This window comes from Oncorhynchus tshawytscha, linkage group LG27 (assembly GCF_018296145.1).
Source record: "Oncorhynchus tshawytscha isolate Ot180627B linkage group LG27, Otsh_v2.0, whole genome shotgun sequence".
Lineage (NCBI taxonomy): Eukaryota > Metazoa > Chordata > Actinopteri > Salmoniformes > Salmonidae > Oncorhynchus > Oncorhynchus tshawytscha.
The window spans coordinates 13730147-13752433 of NC_056455.1; the positions used below are offsets into that span (position 1 = coordinate 13730147).

A 22287-nucleotide genomic window follows, 5' to 3' on the forward strand; every position below is an offset into this window, starting at 1 on the left:
GAACATGTGGATGACTACAAATACCTAGGTATCTAGTTAGACTGTAAACTCTCCTTCCAGACTCACATTAAGCATCTCCAAACCAAAATTAAATCTAGAATCAGCTTCTTATTTTGCAACAAAGCATCCCTCACTTATGCTGCCAAACAAATGTAAAACTGACCATCCTACCGATCCTCGACTTCGGCGATGTCATTTACAAAATATCCTCCAACACTATACTCAACAAATTGGATGCAGTCTATCACATTGCCATCCGTTTTGTCACCAAAGCCCCATATACTACCCACCACTGCAACCTGTACGCTCTCGTTGGCTGGCCCTCACTTCATACTCGTCGCCAAACCCACTGGCTCCAGGTCATCTACAAGTCTCTGTTAGGTAAAGCCCCACCTTATCTCAGCTCACTGGTCACCATAGCATCACCCACCCGTAGCACGAGCTCCAGCAGGTATACCTCACTGGTCACCCCCAAAGCCAATTCCTCCTTTGGCCGCCTTTCCTTTCAGTTCTCTGCTGCCAATGACTGGAACGAACTGCAAAAATCCCTGAAGCTGGAGACTCATATCTCCCTCACTAGCTTTAAGCGCCAGCTGTCAGAGCAGCTCACAGATCACTGCACCTGTACATAGCCCATCCGACTACCTCATCCCCATACAGTATTTATTTATTTATCTTGCTCCTTTGCACCCCAGTGTCTCTACATGCACATTCATCTTCTGCACACCATTCCAGTGTTTTAATTGCTATATTGTAATTACTTCGCCACCATGGCCTATTTATTGCCTTAACTCCCTTATCTTACCTCATTTGCACACACTGTATATAGACTTTTTCTACTGTACTAGTGACTGCATGTTTGTTTATTCCATGTGTAACTGTGTTGTTGTATGTGTCGAACTGCTGTGCTTTATCTTGGCCAGGTCGCAGTTGTAAATGAGAACTTCTTCTCAACTTGCCTACCTTTTTAAATAAAGGTGAAATAATGTTTTTTATTTTATTTTATTTTAAAAACTGTACTCAGAGATGCAAACAGATGAATGACTTTTAAGGCCTCAATGCAGAAACTGGGTTTAAGCATGGACGCAGGTGCAAATCCATAATGGTTCCAGTGTGGAGCAGTCATGCACAATCTTCTATTTACCTTCTGTGGACACCAACCCGCTCACACATGCACACATGCACACACAAACACATATGTTCATAATAATTGATTCTGTGTGCACTTCACACAAACATTGGCAATGTACCACTTACAAAAATACACCATCCGTAGACCTATGAAGTCATTAATGCTAATGAATACACACACACACACACACACACACACACACACACACACACACACAGATGGGTATACCTCTCTCAATACATAAGATCAGAGTATTCCCATGCATGTACAGAGTTAGGATACTCTCAGAATACAGAATGTCATGATTTTTATTCAAATACACCCACCCAAATACCAATATGAGGGGGAGAAGTAGTGTAAGCATACTCTGACAATGCAGGACAATATCCTATTGAGTATTACACTCACATCAAATTGTTGCGTTTCATTTTTCCTAATAGCAAAAACATGCCTTATCTGTACTACTCTTTCTACATGAGTGAATGTGTATCTACTGGGTGGGTCACATCAATGACTGTAATTTATCAACCTGTCCAACCTTCTCTCTCTCTCTCTCTCTCTCTCTCTCACACTCTCTATCTCTCTCTCTCTCCACTCTCTCTCTCTCTCTCTCTCCACTCTCTCTCTCTCTCTCTCTCTCTCTCCACTCTCTCTCTCTCTCTCCACACTCTCTCTCTCTCTCTCCACACTCTCTATCTCACTCTCTCTCTCTCTCTCCACACTCTCTATCTCTCTCTCCACTCTCTCTCTCTCTCCACACTCTCTATCTCTCTCTCTCCACACTCTCTCTCTCTCCACACTCTCTCTCTCTCTCTCCACACTCTCTCTCTCTCCACACTCTCTCTCTCCACACACTCTCTCTCTCTCTCTCTCTCTCTCCACACTCTCTCTCTCTCTCCACACTCTCTCACTCTCTCCACACTCTCTCTCTCTCTCCACACTCTGGTCTTCCATGCAGTCCTTGAGCTATGTTCACTGACTGTATCGGTATGCTACAGTCATTCAGCAATTAAATTGAGTATCCGTCCTCTGTGTGACTCCATTCCCCTCATAGTGACTGATTGGCATGGCAATAATATTCATGCCTTGACAAATGAGTTTAAAGAGACAATAACAGAACGCCACAGGAGAGAAAATGTAGCCATGAAAAATGAACATCCACCAGTAACCTCTGATAAAATGCCAATTAACCTCTATCTCCTTCTATAGTTAATCTCCACGTTCCCACAGACCCTCCCTCTCTCTCCCTTTCTCATGCTCTCTCTCTCCCTCCTTCCCTGTTACGTGTGCTGTTTAGCTGCGCTCAGCTTCACCTGTCAGCTTGGATCAGGGCTCTGGAGCAGCAACATGACAAACTGGCCTCTGATTCACACACACACACACACACACACACACACACATGCACACACGCACACGCACACGCACACACACACACGCACAAACACACATGCACACACGCACACACACACACACACACACACACACACAGAGGACATTCTTGGTCAACGCTCACTCACAGACAAACACACACTCACAGATTTGGCCTTTTACACACAGAAACATACACTGGCTTAAAAGGTTGTCCATTTCTACAGAGGCACACGGAGACATAGTTTTAGACAGATGTGGAGGCAAACTGTATTTTGTGTACTGGCATCTACTGTATACTGTAAAACATACATTTAACAAGCAACGCTTAAAGTCAAGATGTGTGAAGGCAGCCGGCACATTTTTTTCTATGGCAGGCATGGCCACTCACAGCCAGGAGATCATAAAGCAATCACGTTAGTGCTTTAAAACGCTAATATATGCAATATCCTGCTAATGGGGCTGAACCAGCTTTACTGTACTCCCCCACTCACTCTGTCTGTTTGTGTCAAATATCCCAGAGCACACCCCTTCCTCTATATCTATCTCTCTCTCTCTCTCGCACGCACTCTCTCTGTCCTTCTCTCTCTCAGCCATTCCCTTTTCATCTCCTTGTCCCTCTCTTTCTCACTCCATCTCTTTCATATTATCCCTCGTTCTTTCATTTCTTATCTTTCTCTCTCCTTCCTTTCTCTCTGCCTCTCTGCCTCTAAGTGATGACTGTCCCACCTGCTAAGCTGTTGATAATGTATCCCGTCATTAAGGGGATTTATGTCTAGTCCCTCCCGCAGCATGCTGACATCTCCCACTCACAATCAATACTCCTTTATGCAGTCTTCTCGCAGGGCTGTCCCGCTGTTTACCCAAACACAACTCTGCGTAGCTAGGGTCAGCTCACACATCCTCTCACACCCACACCCAAATATTCAACCAAACAGAAACACACTTACAGACAGCTAAACCAAACTGGGCCGAGGCCAGTCCAGCCAAGCCAGACAGAGTCAACTTGGGCCAACGGTCCCCAAGCTCATACAGAGGTGGCCAGCCCAGCGTGTCACGGCGGCACAGACAGCACATACACAATTGTCAAGTGCTCTGCGTCACACGGAGCGAGGGATCACAGTTAGAGCAGTGGTTAAATAAAACAGCACCGCTGGCAGAGGAGCAGTTCATATGCTCGGTCTAGTGACCTGCTGTAACGCAGAGCATCCATCTGTTTGCTGAGGAGACCTGGTGTATTTGTATTTTCGGTGTGTGTGTGTGTGTGTGCGTGTGTGCATGCGTGCGCTTTAATAATGTGCTCGTGACGACTGTGTACGCAAGTTGTCCAGTGATTTAGTGTTAAATGTGTTTTTCTTCCTGCGTGTTTTTGTGTTTGCCCCCGTGTCAAACTAAGTGAGCACATCGTACACTCATCGCTCTTCAGGGCTGCAGACGTCAGAAAGAGTTTTGGGAGAAAGCAAAGAGACACACGCTACATCAGACAAGAGAGGGGAAAAAGAGCCAATCAAAAGGGGGGGAGAGGAGGGACTTGTTGTTTTTACACGTGCCACAGTATTGTCTGCTCATGTTTGTGGTGGCGAGGGTATTTGGAGCAGATGGAATGCACTGGGATGAGAGAAGAAAACGATCATGTCTGTCCAGCCACACAACAGACACTTCCTGTTTTCGTACAGACTTGTACAGTCTTTGCACCTGCCTAAAACCGAGGATTGGTTTTGAATTGAAGGCTGCGGCATCTAGAGGAGGACGGCTCTCAGAAGTGTGTGAACAGGGTGGTGTGGAAGACAGAGGGCTTTTTTGAAAAGTCTCCCACTGCCAGAGACAGAGACAGAGCAGTCCTCCTCATGGTTTATCATTATATTTTCTGCGGAGGGCAGATCTATGTGCTCCGAATGCGAATGCCCCCCAACACATGTCAAGGTGACTCACATTCTTTTTGATGCCTTGTGAATGTAAGGGGGATCTGGGTAGAAAGGGGGTGAGGGTAGGAGGGGTTGAGGGCGATGGGGGAGAGGAGGGGGTTAGTCACATTGAGAGCCAGCAGCAAAGGACACAAGACACACAACAACTCTTTGGTAATCAAAAAGCATGTGCTTTAGCTTTGCCAAAGAGTGGAAGGAAGAGGAGGATGAGGAGGAGAGGGAGGAGGAGGAGATGTCCTCTGGGCTTGATCTCTCATACAGATGTAGGATCTTAATTTCAGCCAGTTTGCTACAGCAGGAAAACAATCCTGCAGTAACAGGAAATGTGAATTATTATGTGGATTATAATGAATGGATATTTTTGTGTAGAGGTTAATACATTTTTCGTAAGGGGAGAATCAAGTCTGAAATTTGAAAGTGGAAATGACAAACTTCAGAAGCCTTTTTAAACCTCAAATACACTACAAGTTGACATGTTCTCCTGCAACAGAGTGATCAAATGACTTATGTCCTGTCATCTCTCCCTCTCCCTCGTTCTATTCCCTTCTCTCTCAATCTAGTCCTCTCTCTTCTCACTGAAGCCAAGTCCCATGTTATGTAACACAGTATCTCTACTCGCTCTTCCATTTAAGGATCAAACAGAAGCATATGTACAATGGGGTTGGCCATGGTGCTGTTGGGGTGTGGGGGATGTGGTCGTTGGTGTAGTTGTACTTGGTCATCTACTCTACATGCAGAATCTTAGTTTTCATGTCGCTTCTCATTGACTTCTTATTTTTCATTGGGCCAATGGGAGTATTCTATTGTGTCCTGTGTCTAGCTCAAGGGCATATCGCCTCCTCTCTCTCTCTCCTTTCTCTCTCTCTCTCTCTCTCTCTCTCTCTCTCTCTCTCTCACACACTCACACTCACACTCACACTCATACACATACAGTAGCTATCAGTGTGGGAACCCTCTGTCATTGATCTGACTGTTGCGTCATTGTGACACTGTCATTGGCTACATTGATATGACCGCAGAGTAATTAGTATGCATAACAGTATTGACAGTACCACTTTTGCTGAACTTCACTGTGTGTACAATTTTGCTGTACAAGCTGTACAACAGCTTTCAAACTTCCGGAGTTTGAAAGCAGCATGGTTTATGGAGTGCGAAGGGCAGTGTTTACATAGTATTTTGAATTAAAAGAGTCAAGGTAGTAGAGTTAGTATCATAATGACAAATATTTCAAGTGAAAAGGGATGTACTTCTAGTAAGTATCTTGCAGGTGTATTAGAATATAAAACTTGATTAAAAATACATTCCTGAACACTGCTGAAACCCGTGGGCCCTGTGGTTCTGAGTTGACCCGTGCATCACTATTGAGGAGGTGCTTAAGGATTTAGGTGCAGTGGTGCACAGTGTATTTAATCATTATCACACTAAGGAAGTCTTAATCGTCATTAAGAGCCCTGAAACAGATGAAAGGAGTGATTAAGATCAGAGAGATAGTGTTTTCACCCCTTCACCACGTTGAGGATCTAAGAAGTGTATCAAGTTCCTTTTAATCTGAATCCCCAGAAACAGACGCCTCCGCCCACCATTCACAGATCTCATAAGATACGCCACTGGATGGAACTGAGTGCTATTTTTAACCACTTGGATCCCCCATGCTAAGGCTTGATTGTCCAGACCTCCTCCATTTGATATAGGAGATATTAGAGATATAACCTACCTCAAACATAAGTGCCCCCTGGGAGACAAGAGGCCGTCTCTCGGAGCGTCTCCAGACCGGCTGGAGAGACTATGGTTACCGGGGTTGTCTGCACCAGCCGTGGGTTTGCCTGGCCATCAATCACAGTGCACCAAAGCTTTAGCAAACATCGGAGTGAGATCGTGGGGGAAATCTAGCCCAGTCAAGATGAATGACTGCAGCATTCCAGCGAAAAAGTGAGAAACTGCCGGGGTGATTATACGAGACAGACGGGCGTTACACTACAAGTCCTTTTGAGAGTGGACATCCGCATTCAGGTGAGGCTTTAGGCGTTGAAAGAGAGATTTTGTCAAAGCCCAGGCTATGTAATGTAACTGGAAGCAGAGAGGTGCTTTGGTTTTCAACAGGGCCCTTCACTTACAGTTCTGAAAATATTTCTCAATGTGTGCTTTACAGACCATGCACCTCTTTCATTCTGTACATTTAGCTTGAAATGAGAACCCGGTACAATGGACAAAAGATAAATCAGTAACAGGCGATGTACAGATCTAGCCATGGCCGGTCCTACCCCGGGGTCGTTATTCCCTGCAGTGGGGTCAGTCAGTCTCTGGTCTCTCTCCACCACAGCAAATGAACCCTAATGGGTCTGTCATTGCGACCATTTACACGGCATTTGGTTTTAGAAAGGCCTTCAGTCACACTGCCGTCCCTAACACCACCGAAGAGTTCAGGATGAATGAGCAGTGGAGGAGCGGAGGGAACGAGGGGGAACGAGGGGGAACGAGGGGAAGGGAGGGAGAAACAGATAAAAGGAAAATAAAGAAGCACGCTGCTTTGCCCGTTTCCCCCTCGAGGCCCGAGCAGAGTTTCACTGATACTCATCTCTCTCTTGTTTTTTTCTTGTGTCTGCTGTGTTTTTCAGGCTCTAGCCGATGGTGTGTACGATAAGGGCCTAGGTGATTACTGAGAGGATGGAGAGAGGGTTGAGGATGAATGGGAGGGTAAACTGATGGGTTTGGGGTTTGCTGGTCCGATAAAGACTGAGGCTCTGATAGTGCTTGGTACTGAGTCCGCTCCAACAAATCGCTACAAGTTAGCTGTTGATGTTCTGTCACTGTGGCTTGGGCACTGTGTCAATCCTCCCTGGTCTTTCCCATTACCCGGCCCAGTCGAGTGAAAACAGGACCCGGGCTGTACTGCATGTCCCAGCCGCCGGTATACACAATCATATGCACTCTCTACAGACACACACACACACACACACACACACACACACACACACACACACACACACACACACACACACATAGCGGCAGTTTGTAGTACTCACTATGTGCAAAGCCTATACTGAATTATTACTGTAGTGTTATGTGTTACGATGCACATGTCCCATCTACTCAAATGGCTTGTCTCACAACGAAAAATACAGTATTTTAGCAGTTAGTCTCTAGTTACATAAATAAAAAGCCTACTATCAAGATCACTCTTGATAGTAGGCTAGATAACTCTACTGACCTTCATATTCAAGTCAAAACCACGCTGTAGTACAGTTTTAGTAAACCTCATGTCTTGTATGCATCTATCTATGCTGTGTTAGTTTGCCTTTAGGATAATGTGTGTGAGAGGTAGCTTTGGAATAATGCAGCAACAGTTGAGCTGTGGTCCTCAGTATTCTGCAGCTCTCACTGTGAGGCTCTGCACTGGGGTGTGGTGTGGCCTTCTAAGTAATGTCACTCCCACAAAGCCTGGGATAAAACATTCTGGGGTTGTTTCTGTATAAAATCTCTGTGTAGTGTCTAGCAGTGGAGGCTGCTGAGAGGAGAACAGCTCATAATAAAGGTCCGGAACGGAGCAAATGGAATCAGACCATTCCACCTATTCCATTCCAGTCATTACCACAAGCCTGTTCTCCTCAATTAAGGTGCCACCAGCCTCCTGTGGTGTCTAGGTGTTCTAGGACTTATTAGTGCTAGCAGACAGTTTGAGTTGAGTTTTATTGGACTATAACACATTTTGTTTGTATTGTATGCTCACGTGTGTGTGTATGCGTGGAAAAGACTGTAACTAATGCCGTGCACATAGCACATCTGAGCGTCCCTGCCTGCCCTCATTACCTACACCCTGGAGGTGGTTCCAGTCCCACCGTATCCAGGACACACCTAATGCAAAATCCACTTTGGAGCAGCAGCCTCTCCCATCTCTCCTAACTGCTTTACGGACCGCTCCCCCGAACTGATCTGGAACGACAGGGGGCCACCAGAAAGGGGTCCGAGAATAAAGGATAGAGACATTGGATGAAGGGAGTGAAAGGACAGGACAATTCGAAGTGAGGAGTGATATACCAGGAAAGGCTAAACGAAAAGCCTAGGGACCACCTGCTGTCAAAAGTGTTTTATCAGTGTGTGTGTGTGTGTCTGTGTTTGTGTGTAGGCATATGAGTTTGTGTGCATACATCAGGGCTTGACATTACATTTTTTTAGTAGGACAGATTTTTTAATTGTTCAAAAGGTCAAGTAAAAAAAAATGTATTGTTTCCCATCTCCTCAAAAGTATATCTGCCGTTGCAAATGTCCGTCTCCACTCTGTGAGGCACATCGATCTGCAGGTTGAACATGCTGAGATTGTAGACTCCTAAATTGATAGTTAGTTGTAAAGTCACCTAAACAAACTGCACTATCTACTTTACATGCTGATATTGTCTTTGGTATTATTCTGTGTAGCTATATTTGCTAGCCAGCCATCCCATAGAGCGTTGCATTTTGGATTTTGTAGTCAACTTGAGATGCTACAGATTTCAACAATGTTATTCCATGTTGCTACCAACCTTTTTATAATACCAAAATGAAACATTACATTTGTTCTCCAAAAGATATTGCTCTCAAGTATGAGTGTTATTTGACACTGTAAATTAAGGGAAGGAGTGGTTTTGGGTGAATTTTTTCTTTAAAGGAAATGTCTATTTTGTCTAGTTTGGTAAGATGTAGATATATGTGTATACTGGCTATCATTAGGCACACAATTTGAAGGAAATAAGTGAGCAGATTTTTTGTTTTTATTCAATAAAAACTAAAACCTTTTAGAAAGGGGGCATTTTGCCCCACTATCAGGGCAAAACGCCCCCTGAAAACTAGTGTGTTAAAATCTACGTTACAAGTTTTATTTCGCATTAGAAGTTAGGTCTAGGTATCTTATTTTAATGAAATAATTAAATATTGGAACAAAATGACATTGCACATCTCACTGTTAATATCCTCACTATTATGAGTTTTTATTTGATTATTTTTGATCTTCCTGTCTAAATCACCCTGAAGTATCTCAAAATTGATTGTGTAAATCAAGTAAGTAACTTATAGTTGATTTGGACATGATTTGAAAAATGCTTGTATACGTGCCATTGACTTGCATTGATTGCCCTAGGGGATATTTTTCTAAATGACAAAATATTAGATCAAAGTATCTCAATGGTTTTGTTGGAGTGAATTAAACAGTTGAGATGAAACAGATTACATTTTTAGTTGAGCAAGACTAGTGGCATCCACTGAACGTGTTAAACAAACATTTACTGACTAAGTGTTTTTGTGATTATTACGGGGGGGGTAACTCCACACCACCCTACTAACGTGACTAGGATTATGCCTTTTGACATTTGAAAACCAATGGAATATGAGAAAAATGCTGGTTTCAGTGGCATATTAAGTAAATGTTTATAAAATAATTCCCTCAACTATTCTACATCAGCTTATGTCACAAAGTCCTGTACAGAAACCCAGCCTAAAACCCCAAACAGCAAGCAATGCAGGTGTAGAAGCACGGTGGCTAGGAAAAACTCCCTAGATCATGAAAAATAGATTTGAATATTATTCCAATGTTGGCCTCTTATCCAGTTCTGATTGGAGTAATTAATTGAGTAATTAAAAATACACTGAGTATACAAAACATGAAGAACACCTGCTCTTTCCATGACATAGACTGACCAGGTGAATCTAGGTGAAAGCTATGATACCTTATTGATGTCACTTGTTAAAAACACTTCAATGTGTGCCATTCAGAAGGTGAATGGGAAAGACAAAATATTGAAGTGCCTTAGAATGAGGTATGGTAGTAGGTGCCAGGCACACCTGTTTGTGTCAAGTACTGCAATCCTGCTGGGTTTTTCACGCTCAACAATTTCCTGCGTGTATCAAGAATGGTCCACCACCCAAAGGACATCCAGCCAACTTGACACAACTGTGGGAAGCATTGGAGTCAACATGGGCACGCTTTCGACACCTTGTAGAGTCCATGCCCTGACGAATTGAGTCTGTTCTAAGGGCAAAAGGGGGTGGGGTGCAACGCAGTATTAGGAAGGTGTTCTAGGGCGTGTTGAGCCCTGATACATGTTAGCAACCATGTCGTCATAGGTATACGGATGGTGTATTTCTGTAAATGGTGCATTGCCAATGTTTCCGTGAAGTGCACACAGAATCAATTATTTTGAACACGTGTGTTTGTGTGTGCATGTGTGCATGTGTGAGCGGGTGGGTGTCCACAGGTGGTAAATGGAAGGCTGTGAATGGCTGCTCCTCACTGGAACCAGTTTGTGCACTCAAGCCTAAAGTCGTTCACCTGTTGGCATCTCTGAGTACAGTGTTCACACCAGAGCCATAATGGCTCTGCCCTCACATGGATTCCTCTGTAGAGTTTCTGTTTTCAAGCCTCTATATGGATGGCAGTGTTTGTCCCCAGGAAACAATATTTCTCCTGGCTGTCAGTGAATCACTGTCTAAGGTCTCTTATTTTCCAATAGAGCGGTATCGAGCACCAAAGTACACTCAGTGCTCAGTGACTGACATGAAGTGACGGACAGTGGCCTCAGTCCCAAGGGACAACAAGGCCAGCCGCAGACGATGCATGGCTCCAAACAAGCGCCCATGCATTATTAATTGGAATAAGTTTGATTCTTTCTTTCGCTCAGCTACACCGAATGCGGGGGCTCATAAGATAAAGAATTTGGTCTGACTCTGCACTGCGGGAGGGAGGTTATTTTGTTGTTCGAAAAAGCATCAAAGTGTTCATTTGGGTTTTTGTGTTAAGTGCGTAATGGAAAATAATAGGGCATAGAATGTTGATATGTTGATACAATGTTGATACATATGCATCAGGGACGTCTGTGGAGAAAGAGGTGACAGTATTCATAATGTTAAATCCCCTGTTGAAGACTATACTGGAGGAATATTCTTCACATCAATAGTTGTCCTTTTAATTTGTGAAGGCAACCACACATTTTTTTCTCTGTTTTCAAATATTTGCATATTTTTTTCGGTCCTGCTGGCATTGGTTTTGCCTGATGACTCACCCTGCATTGAATTCCACTGCTCTATCGATTACTACATACATTCAGTTTAAAACTTCCATCCTAAAGTCATTTGTGTGACTTCAAAATGAGGGGCATTGTACAAAAGAAATTAATCAGCGATTGGATCGTCTCTAACAAGTCTGACCAATCAGAGTATCAAATTTGATAATGTCATCACGTAGGCCAGCTCTGGCCCAACCCATCGTTGTCTGGGACCAATCAAAGCGGTCAGAGTGTGTTTGCATTCTAGAAATCGTCGGGGAGGGAGGCAAATCCAGACTCATCATGGAGAACGAAACATCAGTTGGGCAGAGAGATGTGGATGGGTAGCCAGGCAACCATTGGCTATGAATGATCAAGAGCAGTGGTGGGAATTGTTAGAATAGTATTCTAAGTATTGGCTGTTTAGATTCCCGGTGGCTGCTGCCGTGCCCTTGAGGATAAGCTGAATTGCTCAAGGTGAACTTCCAGCCGCATTAATGGAATAACCTTTGTAAAGGATTTAAACAGGTGAGCCACTCACTGGTAGGTAAAAGCATCTTGTAAGCACACAGGACATGAAATTACATTTCTTAAAGCTTGAGACAGAGCTGAAATATTTCACCCTTCAAACTATGAAATGTTTTGTCCTCATCGAGGGACTAAGCCTGCTGTGCTGCACATACAACCTGCTAGAAACGTCAGGAGCTAATGGTGTGGGCCATAAATCCCCTCCAGTTCGATATCTGAATCTGGAGGGAAACGCAAAGCGCTCTCTCCCCGCTCATCCACATCAGACTAAGCCATGCACGAGATTAGCTGAGTTGAAGTTGGCTTGGCACATTAATAATTCTCTACCCGAACCGGAATCAGCGCATTAAAGGACATGATGCATGTTTTATATCTCTGTGTAGCATTTCACTGAATGTGTGCTGGAGACTATGAGGCTCGCTATGAGGGAACAAACAAACACATGTACCCGCTCAGGAACCCTGGTGCAGGGGAACTGTGGTGCAGGGGAACCGTGGTGCAGGGGAACTGTGGTGCAGGAGAACCGTGGTGCAGGGGAACTGTGGTGCAGGAGAACCGTGGTGCAGGAGAACAGGGCTGCAAGGAGGCCTGGGATGCGGTTCAAACGCAAGAGGTTTGAATAAAAATGGTGAAAGAACTACTGAGGGAATGATGGGATATGTGTCTTGCAATCAAAGCAAGCAGTGGTACAGTGATGGTAAACTCTCCCAAGCTGAGCAGTACTAGGCCTATACAAACACTATCTCACACAAGTACAGTATCAGTCAAAAGTTTGGACACACCTACTCATTCAAGGATTTTTCTTTATTTTAAATATTTTCTACGTTGTAGAATAATAGTGAATACACCAAAACTATGAAATAACACATATGGAATCATGTAATAAACAAAAACGTTTTAAACAAATCCAAATGTATTTCATATTTGAAATTCTTCAAAGTAGCCAATTTCACAGGTAGTTTCACAGGTAGTGTCTATTATTCTACAATGTAGAAAATAGTAAAAAAAAAAACCTTGAATGAGTAGGTGTGTCCAAACTTTTGACTGGCACATCACACTTACATTCTTTATCTTAGAAACATGTCCAACTTAGAAAGTATGAATGATCAATTTCACAGGTAGGTTACTACACTTTCAACAAAAGAATATCTGATAACAGAAAACCGTTCTTAAAATGTATGCCCATCTTACTCAATCTCCCATCCATACTGTGCTATAGTATACAGCATTCAATAACATTCAGCTGTTGAAAGGCATTTTGAATAATTAAAATCAATTACTCTTTGAATGCACAACAAACACCAGACATATTCTGTTACGCTGTGTGTGTGTGCATACCGCAGGATGCACACACACACACACACACACACACACACACACACACACACACACACACACACACACACACACACACACAAGCACCACACACACACAGAGTGAGAAGCAAATTCCAGATACAGTACCCCTGTGATGAGCCACTCACAGAGATTGGCCTTGAATGACAGTTTCCCACAGACAACTGTCTCCTTCCCTCTAATATATCACAGATCTAAAGGCCCTGTTTCATACTAATGATCATACCCTTTCTGATATCAAATCATATCAATCTATTCTCTTCAATTTAGGCTCAAGAGATTCATTCAGGAATAGCTAAAACACTTTGGAAAGTCATAGTTTATTAAATTATGTTTTTGTTCAAGTAACGTAATTAAAACTATCCCCAGGCATCTCCAATGTTTGTGTGCGTGTTTTATCCGCCCACAACCTTGAAATTGGGGTCTCAGTGAATCAATGGGCCCAGTGACTGGGACAACTGGCTGACTGACCTGATTGGGTTTCTCCCTGCTGATCAATAAGATACCACCCTCTGACCCTCTCTCTGTCCCCCTCCCCCACACCCCGCCTGTTGTAGGATGGCAGGACGCCTTCATCGAGTCTCGTAAAAACAACCCTGCGCACTATGGTAAATCAGGGGAAATTATGACTGCCCAGCCTCACGCTCCAATGGATTGCCTTTCCATTCCCCCCCACCTTTGTCATTGGGCTCATCAACACAGCAGATGACTCGGGTATTGGAGGCTCCTGTCTCTCTCTCTCAGCCCTGCAGCTTGTCGCCTCTGAGAAAACAGAGCCTGCGAGGGTGTGACTGGGCCCTCTTTTCTCTCAATAATAATACTGGTGTGGTTGAAGTCCTCCTCCCCCAATTGAGAGATCCGTTAATGACTTGTATTAACGCCATCCCTGTGGTCTAATTCTTAACAACCAATAGTACGGCCAGTCACACCCAGCCCTCCCTTCACTTTCACTGAACTAGAATTAGCCCTTGGCAGTGCGCCAGCCAGCGCATGTCAATAGTCCACCAAAAAAACCCAGCTCGAATTCCCTCACAGTGTACTAGAAGCCATAGTCTGGGCTCTCCACAAATAGCTTTATGCAAACACTCCATGTTCACACCTATTATCGCTTGTAAGAACACAACCACATCCACCTTGACCCCAGCTACCCCGTCCCACTGGCCCATGACCCCTGCTACTCTCTTACCTAGAGTTGGTCATGTCTGTCTGGCCACCTCTGCTCTTCTCCAGGCCCAGCTTGGTGAAGATGCCCACCAGCACCATGATGGCCACCACGCCACAGATGATGTAGACGATCATGTGGGTGCGGTCTCGGTCGGGCTCCTCCTGCACCTCAGTGACGGGGGCTGCCGGCTTGCCGGTGTTGGCCCAGACGGGCGTGTCGTAGTTGGAGCAGGACTCCTGTTCCAGGCTGTGCACCTTGAACTGGCAGCAGAAGCGGTAAAAGCAGGAGCCGCAGCAGAACAGGTAGACGCCCGCGTTGCAGTTGAAGGGTGGGTCCCATTGGCCCATGACGTCGTAGTAGCCCCGGCAGCGGCTGCCTATCATTGGGATGGTCTGGTCCTCCGCTACAGGAGTGGCCAGCGTAGCCTCCGGAGAATTAGAGGTGGCTGCCGTCTGGTTGGTGGCCTGGGCATCTGCCCCAGCCTCCCTAGAGTTCTGGCCCAGTGAAGTGAAGCCCAGCAGAAAGCTGAAGGCGAGGCAGATGAGCACAGAATGGGCAGCCATGTTTGATACCTGTGGATGCTGCTTCTGTTCAGTTGCTGAAGTGTCTCAAAGCTGGTGCAGGCCAATTAACACCAACTTCAGAAACGCAGGCTTCTTACTGGCCAAAAAAAACTGACATGGAAAAATAGCCTTTTCGGTATTTCATACACTAGAGATTTGAAAAGGAGTTGAGAGCTTATGGATTAGCCTATATTCATAGCAGCTGCCTGAAAGAATAAGAGCTTTCAATTACCTTGCTGAGAGTTATTACGACACTCAGGTACAGGAGGCTCAGTGTGAAGTAATAAATTGCCATCAAGAAGGGGGATGAGCAAGTAAGTGAAACAAACTAACCTCGAATCTCAACCTGCTTCTCCCGAATGAGTCCCCAGTGATTCAGTCCCAGACTCAGACACACAGTTCTGGCAGCGTTGCAAAAATACCGCCCTTTTCTGCCAAATGTCAATAGCAGATGTGATCTGAAATCTGGAGCACCTCCAGTTTAGGAGGTGTCACCCAGAAATTAACTGGCCCGTGGCATTTAAAAGAAATCTCACCACAATTGGAAAAATGTTATCCGTAAACCAGAGAGATTTGGAATCCCAACAGCGCCAGCAGAAAAGCAGATTCCTCAAGGCTCCAAGCTCCTTTCTGTAAACGTCTTCATTTAGGAGAGGGACACACAGATTTTAATAATTTCCCTGCCAAGCATTAATCAATACTGAAGATAAGGAAAGGGCAAAGCACTGGAACTTCTAGATAATCCACTTGTCATAATCTATAAATATGTTAGTTGTTGATATTCCCCTCTCAGATTATCTTGCCTCGAGCAACTGCCTGGTCTCCACCTGAATGTCCATTTGATTCTTTGTTATTTTTCTTGCAGACATTTTTAATCCCTTTGCTAAGTGAAACATGATGCTCTCATTCCTTTCCTTTCCAGATGTGCAATTCCAGTTAGATGCTATTCTACAATTGGTCTTCAATATTGTATTATGCCAGAAAAAAAAAGTATGTGGGTTTTTGTTTCCACCCCCTCCAGCGAAAGCACAGCCTGCAGTTCTTCAATATTGTCCTACGAGATCTAAACTGAAATGATGATTTAGTCCAGATTTAAAAGCAGTCCTCAGCACCTGAGGCAGGCAGCCTTTATCCCACACGCTCACACACACATGCACACACTCTCACAGACACACACACACACACACACACACATTCAAATCCATAGGCGACAGCGCTCCGTCAGTGTCAGTTTGGCTTAATGGGTTTAGAGGGATGGGGGTCCAGTCACTCTCTGTTGTTGTGGGTTTCTCTTGGTGTTGTCGGATCGGCTCCACACCACACCTGAGAGGGAACCTAAAAGGATGGGGTCACCAATACAGCTCTGCTGCCAGACAACTACAACCCCACAAGTGCTACCAAGCAGGGGATAGGGGAATGACAAGGGCAGCGTGCTGAACAATACCCCCAGCCTGTGGAGTCTAGTCCAGTCCTCCCTAGTCTAAATGTATGAGAAGCTCACTTTTGAGAGAACATGTGGTGTAATTACATTTCTACGTAGTGTCCCACTTCTCTACTGCAGTCCCTTCCTTGTTTTCCTTGTCTTCGTTTATTTACCACGACTCCATAATCCCTCTCTGATGCTTTTTGTTGTTTCTTGTCTTCCTCACTTACCTCTCCCTCTTTCAGACATAACTAAAGAGCAGGCTTTCTGCCGCGTTACTGCTGTGAATACAGGAGGGTATTACTGAGCCGGTGGACTGCGGTCCATGCAACACACCCAAGCCTCAACTCCCCAGCCTGTTCCAAGGGCAGGATAACTGGAGAGGCGACAACAAAAGGCAATGCAAAATCCTGTTTTCAAGAAGCCTTCAAAAATGGGACTGCAGCAAAGCTGTTTGTGTTTTTTGTGGTCTTTTATCACGCTCATTTGCAAAAAGCATTAATATGCAACAGTTTTACCAAATGCTGCACATTAAAGCAGTCTTCCAATTGTTATGCAAGGGACCTCAACACAGTCCTTCCCCAAAAGCAGCTTCTGTGAAAACAGGCATAATTTGATATATATGTATAGGAATTTTATATATATATCACATGTATGTGTTTTCTCTGTTTCTTTGATTATGGAATTCTCCAACAGAAATTGGATGAAACAAGATAACCAACAGCAGTAGGATGCTTTTTTTCATTCCATCCCCTCTTTGTTTTTCTTCAGACGTGTATTCCTCTGTTTCCCTTGTCCCTCGCACAGAGCTTCTTTATCCCGTCTCCGTTGATGTTGCACTACTGTGCTCTGGCAGGACTAAATGCTCACACGCTCTCTCCCTCGCTCTCTCTCTCGCTATCTCTCACTCGCTCTCGTGAGCGAATGAGCGCACCTCTCTTGCTGACTCCCCCTCCCCCCCCCTCTCTGTCACTGACACCCTCCTCCCTAGGCTGTGTCCCATGTTTTTTGTACTCTCTCCTTCCAAATCTCTCTCTTTACATCTTTCCCCTTCTCTCTTCCTTTCTCTCGTTCTGTTCTCTTTTGTTTTTTTTATCCCCTCGTTTATCCCCTGTCTAACCTTTTCTGTTTACCTTGCCTCCATCCTCTATCCCTATCCATTTCCCCCTCCTCTCTTTTTAAACCCCCCTCGGTTCAACAGATGAGTGCAGTGGTGCTGACTGCATGTGTATATGTGTGAGTGTGAATTTTCTAATGCCTATGCATCCCCCTGGTCTTTGTGTGAGCATGTCTCTAACATGTGCTGCAGGATTTGATTTAGTGAGGGAGTGAGAGAGAGAGAGAGAGAGAGAGAGGAGAGGGAGGGGGGGTGAGCAAAGGAGAGAGAGGGAGAGGGAGAGAGAGAGAGAGAGAGAGAGAGAGAGAGAGAGAGAGAGAGAGAGAGAGAGAGAGAGAGAAAATAAATAAATAACGGAACAGGGACTGGAGAGCAGGGGGGAGAGGAATTATTAGATTGCAGGAGGGATGGATTGGAGGGGGATTAAGGAAAGGAGAAGGAATAGATGGAGAGTGAGAGGGAGCAAGCCAGGTAGTAGAGGAAGGGAAGATAGATAACAGACGAAAGAGTGAGAGACAAGGTGGCGTGGGAGATTAGAGAAAAGGAGATAATTGAAGGCTAGGAAAATGATATTCTGCAGGAAAGGCAGAGAGCAAGGCCTGAGAGATTAGGATGAAAAGAGAGGGACAAAGAGAAAGGAGAGAGAGATGCAAAATTGTATGAATTTGGAATAATCCCTGATTTAATGTAGTACATGAACTAGATTTGGTAGAAGAAGCGCCGTTGGGTCTTCTTCGTGTGTTCTAGGCGAATATGCATCCTCATCAGAATACATAGCAAAATAGCGAAGGGATGCTGCTAAATATTTTATTCTGTTTCAAAGCTGTAGACATTATACTCCTTTTGAATATTCATATTTTCCTTTTTTTTCCTCTTATTTTGTTTAATTTCACTGCCCCCGTCTTCTTCTCTCTCTGTATATCTGCATCTCTCCATCTCTTTCTTTCTCTCTTTGAGCTACTGTCCTTTCGCCTACCCATCACTATTCCCTGCACAGCATCTCCTTCTGTCTCACCCTTACCAACCCTCTTTTCCCAAATTCACTTCTGATTTCTGGCAGAGCGCATACAGACATACACACACTAAGGCACTCTGGCACACACACATGCACACACACAAACTCCGCAACATGCAGTCATATACCCTCTTTCTCCAAGTCTCACATCTCCTCCATCTCATCCACCTCTCATTAATGTTTGTTTTCTTCTCTGACTTCGAATCAAATTTTATTAGTCACATAAACATGGTTAGTAGATGTTAATGTGAGTGTATCGAAATGCTTGTGCTTCGAGTTCCGACCGTGCAGTAATATCTAACAATTTCACAACAACTACCTTATACACACCAGTGTAAAGGAATGAATAAGAATATGTACATATAAATATATGGATGAGCGATGGCCGTGCGGCATAGGCAAGATGCAGTAGATGGTATAGAGTACAGTATATACATATGAGATGAGTAATGTAGGGTATGTAAACATTATATAAAGTGGCATTGTTTAAAGTGACTAGTGATACATTTATTACATCCAATTTTTAATTATTAAAGTGGCTAGAGATTTGAGTCAGTATGTTGGCAGCAGCCACTCAATGTTAGTGATGGCTGTTTAACAGTCTTTTGGCCTTGAGATAGAAGCTGTTTTTTTAGGGGGATTGTGGGTGTTGTCCTTGAAGATCTTTTTGGCCTTCCTGTAACATTGGGTGCTGTAGGTGTCCTGGAGGGCAGGTAGTTTGCCCCCGGTGATGCGTTGTGCAGACCGCACTACCCTCTGGAGAGCCTTGTGGTTGTGGGCGGAGCAGTTGCCGTACCAGGCGGTGATACAGCCCAACAGGATGCTCTCGATTGTGCATCTGTTAAAGTTTATGAGTGTTTTCGGTAACAAGCTAAATTTCTTCAGCCTCCTGAGGTTGAAGAGGCGCTATTGCGCCTTCTTCACCATGCTGTCTGTGTGGGTGGACCATTTCAGTTTGTCCGTGATGTGTACGCCAAGGCACTTAAAACTTTCCACCTTCTCCATTACTGTCCCGTTGATGAGGATAGGGAGAGGTTCATGATCATCTCCTTTGTTTTGTTGACGTTGAGTGTGAGGTTATTTTCCTGACACCACACTCCGATGGCCCTCACCTCCTCCCTGTAGGCCGTCTCGTCGGTAATCAAGCCTACCACTGTAGTGTCGTCTGCAAACTTGATGATTGAGTTGGAGGCGTGCTGGGCCACGCAGTCATGGGTGAACAGGGAGTACAGGAGAGGGCTGAGAACGCACCCTTGTGGGGCCCCAGTTTTGAGGATCATACTAGACTACAGGTCTAGTGTGAAATTGCCTGCAGTAAGAAAGTATGCTGTTGAGAAAGACGTCAGGCAATGTTGCTGTTCTGTGAAATATTGCACTCGTGTTTACTGCTGCCTGCAATTATCTATTGAGATGGAGGGGTGAGAAGGAGTGAGGGAGGAGTGGAGAGAGGGAAAGATGAGATGGATGGTGCGGCAGAAAGATGGAATGGTAGGAGGGGGGGGGGTAGAGGGCAGAGAGGGTACAGGCTAGACGAGAGTTCTCTCTTTAATCATTTTATTATTTCCGTTCACCGGGTCTGATAGCACCCCTGTGGCACTCATATTTCTTTTAGCCTGGTTTTGCCTTTGCAACACACATTGTACCAATCTGCTCCCATCAAAAAACCCTCCTAAACAGAGAGTGGAGAGCTGTTCCTGTTGCATGCTGGATCTCCCCCTCTCATCGTTCTAAATAAAAGATGAATGTCAAAATATATTACATGTCATCATCATTCCTTTTTCCATCCCTCTGTATTCATCTCGCTCCTTCCACCCGCTGTCCCCTATGTCCACTATACGGTACCTCTTAATCCTTCCCATCCTCTCTCTCTCTCTTTCTCTCTCCCTTTCTCTCTCCCTTTCTCTCTCCCCTCTCTCCCTCTGTCTCTGTCACTCTCTCTCCCTCAGTCTCTGTCGCTCTCCCCCCCTCTGTCTCTGTCACTCTCTCCCTCGGTCTCTGTCACTCTCTCTCCCTCTGTCTCTGTCTCTGTCGCTCTCCCTCCCTCTGTCTCTTTCACTCTCCCTCCCTCTGTCACTCTCCCTCCCTCTGTCTCTGTCACTCTCTCTCCCTCTGTCTCTCTCGCTTTCCCTCCCTCTGTCTCTGTCGCTCTCCCTCCCTCTGTCTCTGTCACTCTCCATCCCTCTGTCTCTGTCACTCTCTCTGTCTCTTTCACTCTCTCTCCCTCTGTCTCTGTCACTCTCTCTCCCTCTGTCTCTGTCGCTTTCCCTCCCTCTGTCTCTGTCGCTCTCCCTCTCTCTGTCTCTGTCACTCTCTCTCCCTCTGTCTCTGTCACTCTCTCTCCCTCTGTCTCTGTCGCTCTCCCTCCCTCTGTCTGTGTCACTCTCCCTCCCTCCCTCTGTCTCTGTCACTCTCCCTCTGTCTCTGTCACTCTCCCTCCCTCTGTCTCTGTCACTCTCCCTCCCTCTGTCACTCTCCCTCCCTCTGTCACTCTCCCTCCCTCTGTCTCTGTCACTCTCTCTGTCACTCTCTCTCCCTCTCCCTCTGTTGCTTTCCCTCCCTCTGTCTCTGTCGCTCTCCCTCCCTCTGTCACTCTCCCTCCCTCTGTCTCTGTCACTCTCTCTGTCACTCTCTCTCCCTCTGTCTCTGTTGCTTTCCCTCCCTCTGTCTCTGTCGCTCTCCCTCCCTCTGTCTGTGTCACTCTCCCTCCCTCCCTCCCTCTGTCTCTGTCACTCTCCCTCCCTCTGTCTCTGTCACTCTCCCTCCCTCTGTCTCTGTCACTCTCCCTCCCTCTGTCTCTGTCATTCTCCCTCCCTCTGTCTCTGTCACTCTCTTTCCCTCTGTCTCTGTCTCTGTCTCTGTCTCTGTCTCTGTCACTCCTCCCTCCCTCCCTCCCTCCCTCCCTCCCTCCCTCCCTCCCTCCCTCCCTCCCTCCCTCCCTCCCTCCCTCCCTCCCTCCCTCCCTCCCTCCCTCCCTCCCTCCCTCCCTCCCTCCCTCCCTCCCTCCCTCCCTCCCTCTGTCTCTCTCTCTCTCTCTCTCTCTCTCTCTCTCTCTCTCTCTAGCCAGGGGACAGAACATCAGTCCTATAGTCAGTAACTGTCACTCACTATAGATTTGTTTTGGTTCTGGTCTCTTGGATGTTGGGTGCGAGAGGAAGAGATGGCGGGAAACAGATAGTTAGAAAGAAAGAAAACAAAGAGAGACGGAGAGATGGACAGGTGGAGAAAATTGAGAAAAAGAGGTGGGCTGAACCCAACAATAATGACTTAACTCTGCCTACAGTCTAAATCAAGAGAGAGAGGAGCATATTGTCTGGTTCAGAGGCCCTAGCTGCCAGGCCGAGTTGGGGGAGGAAACAGTGGGAGTTTATTGCCTAAAATACTGTTACGTCTGGACGCTGATTGATGTCTTTGGCTATTCTACCATTTTTCCTGATCGCTCTGATACTGCAAGCACCGATGCGAGCGAGTGGCCCGCCGACACCCACGCCCTTGACTGAGGGGGTAGACATTGCACACCCAGCATTGATCTGGTCCACTCCAGACATTCATATCTTGTTTGTTTTTTGAAGGAGGTTGTGTCCCTCCTAGGATGATTGGAAGGAGGGGTTGAAAATTAGAAGTGACATTGTATAGTAGATGGAGATTGTGAATGGCTTACCGTTACATTCAGAGCACTTCCAGTATTT

The 22287-nt window shown here is 45.5% G+C and overlaps 1 protein-coding gene across 2 annotated transcripts in view; it reads right to left on the minus strand.

The window, feature by feature from the left end:
- LOC112226144 (protein shisa-8) overlaps window positions 1-17358 on the minus strand; it is an 85245-nt gene extending 67887 nt beyond the window's left edge. For both annotated transcript variants that reach the window (XM_042307532.1, XM_042307531.1), the window contains exon 1: window positions 14505-17358. In XM_042307532.1, the coding sequence (XP_042163466.1) occupies window positions 14505-15046 (542 nt within the window). In that variant the 5' untranslated portion in view covers window positions 15047-17358. The remainder of the gene's footprint in view (window positions 1-14504) is intronic.
- Between the last annotated feature and the right edge of the window lie 4929 nt (window positions 17359-22287).